Genomic DNA, 12,291 nt, shown 5'->3' with positions numbered 1-12,291 from the left:
AAAAACATCTAGATATTTATTTTTTATGTGGTTGCCGGGTCAAAAATTCACCACCAGGGGGAGCTCGCTGCATATGGATTCATACATACAGCTCCCATTGCACTCAGTAATGAATGCGTATACAGTAAGCTTCCCCTACTGGTGGCTGCAGAAAGTCAGAATTTTTTTTGTGAAGGTAAGAAAGTGGGATTTAGAACTCTCAGAAAACTGAGCTTCGACTGCTATAAGAATATATTATGAAATTATTCAGCACAGAATCTGGTACGTTTTTTTCTGGAGAGATTCACTAGTGAATGTCAATCCTGGCAAATTCTCCAAAGCGTCCCATCGCCAGCGAACAAAGCGTTGATCCAAAATGGTGGCCATATTAGTTGTCACTCCGCTTTTTCACAACAAGATAACAGAAGTGACCATTTCTATATTTATTGGTGGTTTTTCATATTTTACCGTCAGCCATCTCGAAAAAGTTTTGTTTTTCCAAGAAATTTCTAAATATTTGTGTGGTTTTTGCTCATCTGGTCCATTAAGTTGTTCACTTGTATAACCATATTTTGTTATTCATGTGTTTGTGATGTGGATCTTATAATGCAAGACGCTCCGTTTCCAAAACACTGGGTTCCAACATATAATTAAACATCTGGCAGCACAAAATATAACCCAGGGTTGCACAGAAGTGTGGGTAGTGTTCTAGAATATTCAATGAGGCATAAAACGCAATGCCAAACATGAGTATTGAATTATAGAGTTTGGCGATATGTAGAAATAAAAGAATAATACGTTAGACATGCATAATGGAGAACTGGCTGTAAATATTCCCGTGCTCTCGGGGGTTACTGTTTATATTCAGGTCATCGATCTTGCGGTTACATCTCTTGTCCTTTTTATTTTACAATAAGGGGGTATAATACATTTAAGAACGGAACTTCAATTATCTATTAGGAGATAGATGGATGCTACCCTCTAAATCCTAAATCGGTGGCTCCCCCAACTCTTGTGAAACTACTACACTCAGCAGCCTTCCCTACATTTTCCCTTGTAGCGGCTTTTATGGTACCCTGCCAGCAGCTGTAACTCTGCTACAGAGGTCACTAAGAAAGGGCCCCCTAGTGGTGGTGATGGGTAGCTGAAATATTAACATTTTTCAGTCTCGAGGAACAGGGCAATGGAGCTTATTGAATACTATGGGAAGAATTTATTAGCCACTATATGCTAGTATTCTGGTGAAAAACAATTGACGCACCTCTGTTTTGAGTAAAAACAAATTTAGACTTTTTCCGGTTTTATGCTACACCCGTCACCTTTTAAAAGGGGTGGTGGCTTCATAAAACGGACAGGGACACCAGTGGCCCTAAAAATGTATCATAATTTCTCACAGAAACTGGCCTAAATTATGGCGCAGATATACGCCAGTTTATAGCTTTCGCTGTGTAGGCCACAGGGAGGCACAAGCTTGAGGCGCATGCCAGGTCAAATACCGCTCAGAGTAATCTCTCCAACCCCCCAAAAGGTCAATAAAAAAAAATAAAATATATATATATATAATATATATATAAAAATATACTCCCCTCACCGCCCTTATACTTACCAGATCCCCTCAGGCTCCAACATCAGATCGTGCCGCATGCAGGGTCCTGAGACAAGGCAGCATCAGGATGTAATATGCCACATATGTACCTTCTAAGCACCGCAATATGATGTGGGCGCCTGAGAGAAATGGAGCGGAGAGATAAGTTCTGCAAATTTCTAATATACTAGGTGTTGCAATTTGTAACCATTTGTAAAATCTCTGCTTGCTGTAAGCGAATGAAAATTCTTATTTACATCCAGAGGCTGAAAACATGTCCTGACGTACTTCTCACAGCTGGGTTTTTGCTGTAATATTATCTAGTCTAGGCAATACTCTGTGAGCTAAATACATAGACTTAAATGTCTCCCCCGTCTTGTTAGTTTGCTCCTATGTATTAGTGTAGATTAAACATCTCTGGCTGTATCTAGGCTGCTCACAGAGGATTACCTAGATTAGATAGATTTTTAGCAAACTACAAGCTTTGAGATGAACACGGTTAGAATGGGTTTTCAGTTTCTGGGTATAATCAAGAATCTGTTTTGTTCACTGACAGCAGGTAGAGATCTTAAAAATGGTGACGAAACAAAGGAAAAATATATATATATATAAATTCCATAATACCTCTCAATTATATCATGATTAAGCTTTATATAAAAGTGGAAAATCTCTTTATGACGAACTCAACTCTGCTACATCTCTACATAAACCTAGTTGCAATGGACTTGTTACAATTCATTTTGTTTTTACATCTATTTTTATTAAAGAAAACGGATGCATTCAGTTTCCAATTTCTGTGTTTTATCCAAGAAGCCAGAGCTGCAGACAAAACTGTTTGTTGCGAGATTACTTGTAGAAGAAAGATGGGTGGTCTTGAGGGTGAGGGCTGAGTGACCCAGACACAGTGGCAGAATAGCAGAGGCAAATCAGTTTGTATAGGGTGCATTGTCTGCGAGGGGTCTCCATGTCCCCAATTATGTGTCTGGATTAGTCTGCTTATATCTCCACTGTTGTGGGAACAGATTGTTCATTTTCTCCTTGTCAATGACTTTCTATTTTTTATTTTATTTTTGCTTTTCGGAAGAAAGAAAAACCAAAAATTGTGGTTTTCATTTACTTGTTGAGGCTAAAACCAGAGGTGACCGTCAAGTTCAGCCTTTCATTCTCCAAAAAAATGAAAGAAAAAGTTTAGGAATGGAAAATTGTTTAACGCATAATTGTATTTGGGCCACAAAAAGGTGAACATGCCCTGCGGACCCTGTGAATGCAATCAGACAGTTTTTCAGTTACTGTTTTTCGCTGATCTGTGCTGCGAAAAAGACAAGAGAGGAAAGAATCTAACCGTCTGATTCACAGTTTGCCCTTACACCATTCACGTGCCCAAGAAGCACCTTACAAATAGTCTCTAAAATAATCTACCGTATTGTGTATGAACAAAATTGTTACAGAATACAAACAATCCCTGCGTAGTCTGATTCTTCAGTCATACTCCTACCGAATACACATTACCAACAAATAGGGGGCAGATCGCAAAGAGTAACATGACTGCAGGATCAGACAACACAGGGTTTGTTTGTAGTCTGTTACCATGGAGACACATAGGTCTGCATAGCGCTGCAGACACAAGAGTAAGATTATATTTAAGACTATTTACGTTTTTTTATTCGTCCATCACCAGGCAGAGCTCTTTATTTTTGTGCTTCTGACCTGATAAAGGGAATATAGTGGTAGCACTTGTACCCACTAAATGGCTCCTGATCTACCCGTGGACAAAGGAGGATGAAGAGTTACTTCCTCACTGTGCTAATGTGGACGTCTACTGAATAGACCCTTATGATTCACAGTTTGCCCATACACAATTCACATGCAGATCATTTTGCAAATAACCAGCCGTTTTCCCTGCAGCCATAGACATGAGATTTTGGCCAAAAAGGACAATTTCTACTCTTTCTCGTGATAATTGGCCATGTTCTTTTAAGCACATACAGTAGCCCACAGATAGTATGTTGATCATTTGATCACTTGGGTTGGATTTCTCAACCGATAGCTGGCTGTATCCTGAAATCTATATTTCATTCAGACAACTTATTATCCCCTACTGCATCAGCTTTTTCTTTTGTCTGTGCATGGTTGTTAATGTTTTTGATCATGCCAAAGATAGTCGGACCACCGATTTGGTTGTCTAGTTTTCCTTCCTCAGAATCGAGCTGGGTAGGTGATCATCTGATCACCTTGGGTCTGGCTATTCGAGCCCTGTGTGTGGCTGCTCATTTGTGCTGTAAGGGAAATGTAGTATTACATGATGGCCATTTGGTTGTGCTATCACTTAATACACAGTCACATTAAGTCCACCAAGACGGGCATCTCACTTTATTGGCTTTCCGCACTGGTTTAAAGAGGGAGTCTCACCTCTATGATATCCATATGCCCTAATACTGCATTTAGGCTGGATTTTTCCTGATGGGGACAATCTCTTTAATGTGGAGTTTAAAAAAAAACAAAGTGGTCTTCAAGGATGGACGTCCACTTTAACGAGTTTGGCTCAGCCTTATGCATAGTCATCCAAGCCCTCTCTATGTATACATCCTCCACTGACATGTTTGTGGGCTGAAGTTGCCCAGTTGCTGGATAAAAACGATTTACTTCTCTCAGGTTCTATTGCCTAAAAAAATGTGTAATTTTATACCGTCAGCTATTTGAGATCTATTAAATCCAGTCCAGTCGGTGACAGCTGTGAAATATTACTTACTCTTCCAATGTGGCCATTGTGTTTTACGGCACTCCTTTGCTTTTAATTCCCTTCTTTTGTTTTAAGATTACACAGTTTTACTGTGGTCAGTAGAAAGTCCCTGGGAAGTTAGTAAAGCGTATAATTGTATTGATTTAGTTTGGGGTTGGTACAGAAATTGGAATTTGCACGGTTGTATTGGAAATCATACAGCTTCACGAAATGAAAGGAGATGTTTATGGGAGGTTTGGTTCCATTTGGGAAGCTGAGGCTTATAATGTAAGAGCTATGTTTTAGGAAATAACTGGTTCTCCTTAAGACATATTTCGCCGGCAGTTAAAGGGGAAGTCCAATTTAGAAAGTCTTCTTAGATGTCATCAGAAGGTAATATCTGTGAAGGTATAGATCTATGCACTGAAGCCATGAAGCCTTGGGCCCTATCAGTCAAGGGTGCCCACCTCCATTTAGGCCTTGCCGCTCCTCGTCAGATTTGACATGGATTTCGCACCAAAATTTGCATAAAATCCGACAACAATCTGCATCTCATGCATGTTACATAGTTAGTACGGCTGAAAAAAGACACATGTCCATCAAGTTCAACCAAGGGACAGGAAAAGGGAAGGAATGTGAATGGGATTTCCACAACCCTGTTCAACTTACTGCAGAAAATTTATGCGTAAATTTTTATCCGCTCCGCAGGAAAAAAGATCAAGAAGAATAACTAAAATGCTACTTATTCCCACGTATTCCGCATGAAAAAGCCAATGGATTTCCACAAGCAGATTAGACCTATTGAATGGGGTTAACCCTCATTCAGATCCGTGGCACATTAAAGTGCATGTCCACAGAAGAAATCCGAGATAAGCCTCCGATTTCTGACTATGGCAAATCCAACCCATGTGGACATGGCCTTAGAGGTAAGGTACAGTCCGTGATCATTGAGAGGCCAAGAAAGGAAGGAATTGACATGGGGCACAGCGGGGAGACCAAAATAATCGTACGCTTTTGATTTCCTAAACTGACTTGCTGCTGGAGGTGGTCATGGTGCCTCAATGAGGCCTCAAGTTTTGCTATGGGACCCTGTGGTCACTTGTTACTTCCCTGACTGGAACCCCTCAGAATAAAGGGAAAGCGGTTTTTCATCTTTCCGAACAACACATTAAAGCCTGGAAAAGTTGTATAGCTCAAGGAACCTCTGGTCTAGCGCTGCTTTGGAAAAACAATTGACTTCCTTGGTGCCTCAGACAAATTTCACACAACTGTTACTAACATTTGAATCTAAAATTCAGGGTCACTTTGAGCCCTGCACTCATGCTGCCCAGGAACGTCACCAAACTTGCAAAAAAACAACAAAAACCCTGTTTTGTTACGAATTGGTTTATCTTTTACCCGTTTTGCGTTATTTTTCATATAACAGTCAACTATACTTTAATATGGTCGAATTTTAGCGTCTGTAGTATGGCTGCAAGGAACGGTCCACCAGAGGTTCTATGGTGGTCTGTTATGTTCTGTGGAACTGGGGGAGTCTGGGTGTTGTGGCCATAATGGGGCCATGTAGCTCTGTGTGTTAGCCCATTCGCAGCTGAAGGAGACATCCTAAAAAAACGTATATAATGGGGTTTCTGAGGCCCAATATATTCTGACATACAGGTTTAAAGTCAACTTACACGTTAAATAAACGCCTCGTCTCTAGATTTAACTACGTGCATGCCATCGGGTTGTTTACATCAGGAACATGTGTCTGCTTAGATCAATCGTGAACGTGTCCCTTGATAATCATAAAGTTTACGTACGATGTTAATTATTATTATTTGTTGGGACTAGTTAATTTTTAGTACGGCAATGAAAAGGATGACTAAATCTACATCTTCCATACAATTATTGCCATTTGCAGAGCTCATCTGCTATAGTGACAGAAGCGCAGAATATTCCATTTTCTGTACTCCAATCAGGTGCCTATTGTCTGCGTAATCTTCAGTATCTTCTGCCGCGCCACTGCCATCTACTTCCTAGCAGGGAGGTGGCATTACATGTTCGCACACCTGTATGTTTAAAGAGTCTGAATGAGACCACTTTACAGTTACACAAAAGCTAATAAATATCCCTGAAATGTCAATGATTTTCTGCCCATTGTAAGGCGAGATTGATTTCCAGTATTGCTGCTGGAGAGTAAGCGACACATGCATCTGTCTAATGAACAATTAATTTCCATCTCCGTAAACGATTCCTAATTATAGTGGGATGTTGCATTCTGAATTGAAAATAAATGTGAAGAAATAAAATTGCAATGTTTCCCACCAGTAGTCGTCACATAAGGATATATTCAGTACCTGCTTCTGCCAAACCATGGTGATGTCTAGGCCTCCCCAACTGTTGACATCCATGCCAATCGAGGGGCATACAAATGTGGTGTGAGTAGTGTGTGGCAGCAAATTCTTTAGTTTCTACAGGGCCTCTATAACGGTGCCAGCCACAGTGCCCCTAGTGCTAGCCATAGTTCCCCCAATACCAGCCACAATATAACCCTAGTAACAGCCATTGTGCCCCCAATCAGCACAGTACTTACCATTTTACGCTCCTGCCTATTCCTGGATGAAGCAATCTGTGATAGAGCGCCTCTGCCTCATGTCCATGGACGAAAAGATTGGGCTCCGGAGTTTTGGGCACTTGGGAGATATTTCTCACCTCACCACAATTTGTGGGTACTTTGTAAAGTGCTGCTCTAGAACACCTAAAATCTCTAGTCTTAGTGCACAACACCCTCTGTACTATTTTACCCATATACATGTGTTTGTTTTCATCTACTTGATCGCCAAATGGCTATTTCAGCTCTACACCCAGAAGAGCCAACTCCCTGAACTCACTGCCTGAGAAGTAAAGCGGGGGCTCTTCCCGGTGTACTGCTGTGGTCACGGCGCATGCGTGGTCTTTGACGACGCTACAAGAAATCAGGATCATACTGCCTATGCGCTGGGCATAATGCAAGCGGCGCATGTGTGAGTCTATCAGGAGAACTGTGACGTTTGCATAGAGTGGCAATGTCGGTCATAAGCCATGGGGTGGAGTTGGGCAGGTTAAGATGCCGAGAATAGGAGCAGTAATGGGAATCGTACAGCCAACCTAATTTTCACTTCCAACCTAACAAACGCTGGTACTAGTTTGGTAGGCCAAAATCATCTGACAGATTCGCTTTATAGATGCTTTATGTTTAGGTCTTCAGTTGTGTGCCAAACACCTGCATCGTGAAGAAACGGTCCAACTTGAGTCACCCCTTTTTATGTGCTGCACTATTACTACACAAGGTTGGGGGTATCGGCTATGGAGTAATCCTGGTTTTCTCTTCTACAAAGGATGGGGGGGGGGGGGTACCAGCTTTGAGACAATGCGGGGCAGTAGTGAAGTGAACCAGTTAGGAGGGTAATATCAAGTTACATCTCCTATATTTAAAGCTCTGACTTTCTGTTGTTCCCTCTGAGATCAGAGATACCAGATGAGGGTGGTGTTTCCTTGCCCCTGGTATGTTAATTGCCAAACAGAAGATTGTTTGGGTGGTACTTATCTACTGTCTAGGGCCAGCTCTAGATGTAGCTCCAAGTGCAGTAAAGTAAAGATACACCGGCAAGCTTTGAGGACATAATCCTGGTTACGGAGTCCTTTCCCATGTCTTTAATGATCCACTAAGCAGATGTTTGATTGCTACAAGGACACTTTTGTTATAGACTCATTGTAATTATTCTGTATCCGCTTGTTGAACTGTGTATAACAAAGCCTGAGGTACGTGAAGCGAATAGCGCTGTTTAGAAGGAACTCTCTGCCGCAGAACATTGAGGTGGTAAAAGTCACCAGATATCATTATCTGACACTGCTGTTCAGCTTGTTTGATGTCACTGAAGACTCCTGCCAGGAAAGTGATTTGCAGATTGTCAAATTCTGAGATTTACGTTTTTCATTATTTTATTTTAAACATGGTGGCAATTATGTCACCTTATAATGAAATACAAGTAATGTCAGTATCACCCAGTCACAGCATGCAACATCCTTATGTGCATTGTGAATCCATAAGCAGCTGTGTAAAATATGTAGTATTATTATTACTACTTCTGCTACTTTTTTTATTATTTGTATTATTACTTTGCTATTCTCAATAATAGGAGAAGGGATCAATTCAGTGTCAGGTCCTGATGAACTTTTTGATGTTCACAGTTATGTTTGTGTAGAAAAAATTGCATATCTGGAAAAGGTCAATAAGCTGCTGGTAAAGCCAAAGTTTGAATTTAGAAACCACTATAAGATCTATCAACAGCACAGATCCTGCTTATTCATGGTTTTCTTGTAGCAACCAGAGATATTTTCTTAACTCCCTGCACAAAAAGGACTGAAAAATGAATGGAAATATAAAAAATAATGACTATATATTAGAACGATGACAGCGTTTACATTCAATGACTATACAGCAAATGTTAATCTAAGGTGGAGCTTCACGCACTGTTTTATATTTTCTGTTTAAATTTGATGTACCGAATTTTATTAGCCATCTAATTTTAGACCTCTTTTTCACAGAGTTGAAGAAACAGGTGGAGAGTGCAGAACTGAAGAACCAACGACTTCGGGAAGTGTTTCAAACCAAAATACATGAGTTCCGGACTGTGTGCTACATGCTGACTGGATACCGTATTGACATCACTACTGAGAACCAGTACCGGCTGACCTCCATGTATGCCGAACATAAAGACGATAATTTGCTTTTCAAGGTATGTCTCGTCATTTTACATATAATGTACTCCGCTCCGGATCACACTTCGAACACAACAAGATGGAAAAACACAATCTAAAACTAATCCATTGCAACATCCGTGTATCAAAAGTCTCTGTATAACGTGTGTAGCCTCTGCTGCATATGTTAATGGTGGATCTGTCACCAAGTAGGACATCTTATATTTTTTGCAACAGCCTATTAGAGGTTGCACCTTCTGAAGTGCCCCTCAAGACACACAATTGTGTATGGAGGGGTAAAAAAACAAGAATGTTTTCGTGAGTTTGGCCAAGAGGGATTCTATTAAAAGCGTAATGCCATGAGGCAGGGACTTTCTCATCTGGGTAAGAGAAGAAAAAAAAACTGAATTGTGACAAATTTATTAAGAGCGCAAAAGACACTGTTTGTGGTTCTCTGCTTTGACTAATAGAAGAGGGTCCCAAGCAGGGGACCCTCTCTGACACCTATATTCCCTATTAAAAGGTTATTCTAACCGCCCCCCTCTAAAGGGCCTTTTACACCTGCCGATATTCGGCCGGTGCAGCGAGCATCGTTGATTGGCGCTCGTTTGCTCCTGTCACACCGAGCTATGGATGGGGACGAGCGGTCGTTACTCCGATCGCTCGTCCCTATACATTATCATGTGGGCAGAGCATCTCCCTGTTTACACAGAGAGATGTGCTGTCGACAACGATAATATTTTACTCTTTTAAAACTATACGACCAGCAGATGATCGAGCGTTTGCTCTTTTATCTGCTGATCGCTGCCCTTTTTACACAGGACAATTATTGACAACCAGCGTTCTATGAACGCTTGTCTGCCCGATAATCGCCCAGTGTAAAAAGGTTCTTAAGACATCCATATGCCCTCTTAGCAGTTATCTTATCCTTCCCTCTTTAAAGGGTAACTAAACCTTCAACAAACTTCTGACATGTCATAGTGACATGTCAGAAGTTTTGATTGGTGGGGGTCCGAGCACTTCGACCCCAACCGATCGCTAAAATGAAGTGGCAGAAGCACTTGGGTGAACGCTGAGCCACTTTGTTTCTGATCGGCATTTTTCGGATAGCCAATGTAGCGATATATGGGCCCAAAGACTTTTTATTGAGTCCGAACACTGCTACATGGGCTTTCAGAGAAAAGCCAATCAGAAACCATTCTGCTTCTGCCTCTTCGATCTAGTGATCGGTGGGGGTCTCCGTGCTTGGACCCCCACCGATCAAAACTTCTGACATGTCAGAAGTTTGACAGTTTAGTTACCCTTTAAACCCCTTCAGGACCAAGCTCATTTTGTCCTTCAGGACCAGCCCAATTTTTCAAATCTGACATGTCACTTTATGTGGTAATAACTCTGGAATGCTCTCACCTATCCAAGCTATTCTGAGATTCTTTTCTCGTGACATACTGGACTTTATGATAGTGAAAGAATGTGGTCGATAAATTCAATATTTATTTGTGAAAAGCACCAAAAATTTTGCGAAAATTTGCAATAATTATGTATCTGCTTATAAAACAGATAGTAATACCACACAAAATAGTTACTATTTCACATATCGCATATGTCTACTTTACGTTTGCATCGTTTTTGAACATTCTTTTATTTTACTACGATGTTACAAGGTTTACAATTTTTGCAGCAATTTCTCACATTTTCAAGAAAATTTCAAAAGGCTATTTTTTCAGGGACCAGTTCAGTTCTCAGGAAGCTTTGAGGGCCTTGTATATTAGAAAGTCCCCATAAATCACCCCATTTTGAAAACAGCACCCCTCAAGGATTCAAAACAACATTTAAAAAGTGTTTTAACCCTTTAGGCGTTTCTCAGGAATGAAAAAATGGAATACATTGTAATACATTTTTTTCTGTAACATAGAAAGTTTTACCCAAGAAATGCAACTCAATATTTATTGCCCAGATTCTGCAGTTTTTAAAAATATCCCACATGTGGTCCTAGTCTGGTAATGGACTGAAGCGCAGACCTCAGACGCAAAGGAGCACCTAGTGGATTTTGGGGCCTCCTTTTTTTTAGAATATGCTTTAGTCACTATGTCAGATTTGAAGAGGTCTTGTGTCAAAACAGTGGAAACCCCCCAAATGTGACCCCATTTTGGAAACTACACCGCTCAAGGAATTTTTCTAGGGGTATAGTTAGCAATTTGACCCAACAGGTTTTTTGCTGAATTTATTGGAATTAGTCTGTGAAGATGAAAACCTACTTTTTTTTCTGAAATAACATAGAATTTTCAAAGTTTTACAAAGAATAAAGGAGAAAAAGCACCCCAACATTTGTAAAGCAATTTCTCCTGATTACGGCAATACCCCATATGGGGTAATAAACTGCTGTAGAGACCCACGGCAGCGCTCAGAAGGGAAGGAGCGACATTTGGAGCGCAGATATTGCTGGAATGGTTTTCTGTGCCATGTCGCGTTTGCAATGCAATGTTTGCAGTCCCTGGAGGGACCAAAACAGTAGAAACCTCCCAAAAGTGACCCCATTTTGGAAACTACACCCCTCAAGGACTTTTTCTAGGAGTGTGATCACTTTTTTAACCCAATAGTGTTTTTTTGCAGAATCTTGTGGAAATCTAGCATGAAGAATAAAATGTTCAGTTTTTTTCACAAATGCGTAATTTCTAGGACATATTGTTCCTACATAGTACATGAAACTGATGAAACACACCCCAACATTTATTACCTAGTTTCTCCTGTATTCAGAAATACCCCCACTTAGGCCATAATCTGCTGCATGCCCACACAGTGTGGCCCCAAAGCAAAGGAGCACCGTTTGGCTTTTCAGAACATAATTTTAGCTTGAATGATTTATAGGCCCCACTCCATGCCTGTAAAGGATTTGAGCTGGCAGAACGATCGGACACCCCTAGAAGTGACCCCATTTGGGAAACTGCACCCCTAAGGTATTCACCTAGTAGTTTAATGAGTGTTTGCACCGCTAGGTTTTCATAGCCGGAATCATAGTATTTAGGTGGTAATTTTTTTTACCAAATCTATTATTTTTGGGGCATGGTTGCCTTCCACAGCATATTAACCCGTAGAAGTGCATTGGCCAGTGTATATAACTGTCATGCTAACAAAGCAGATGACCAACAAATGTGTCAGTCCACAGCTGTGAAGAACAGTTAAAGCAGGGAGAATTAAAATTAGAACTGTATTGGACTGAAGGGCAAGATATTTGAGAACTGGAGGAAAAAGTTTAGAACTTGAGCATGTTCACAGGATGAAAGAACAG

At 40.7% G+C, this 12,291-nt stretch overlaps 1 protein-coding gene across 4 annotated transcripts in view; it reads left to right on the top strand.

The window, feature by feature from the left end:
* Positions 1-12,291, top strand: part of MAD1L1 (mitotic arrest deficient 1 like 1) — a 527,150-nt gene that overhangs the window by 396,298 nt on the left and 118,561 nt on the right. For all 4 annotated transcript variants that reach the window (XM_075830343.1, XM_075830342.1, XM_075830344.1 and 1 more), the window contains exon 17: positions 8,853-9,043. In XM_075830343.1, the coding sequence (XP_075686458.1) occupies positions 8,853-9,043 (191 nt within the window). The remainder of the gene's footprint in view (positions 1-8,852; positions 9,044-12,291) is intronic.

This window comes from Rhinoderma darwinii, chromosome 6 (genome assembly GCF_050947455.1).
Source record: "Rhinoderma darwinii isolate aRhiDar2 chromosome 6, aRhiDar2.hap1, whole genome shotgun sequence".
In the NCBI taxonomy this organism is placed as follows: domain Eukaryota; kingdom Metazoa; phylum Chordata; class Amphibia; order Anura; family Rhinodermatidae; genus Rhinoderma; species Rhinoderma darwinii.
Note: the sequence above shows the minus strand (reverse complement) of the source record. Positions and strands in the feature narration are given on the sequence as shown.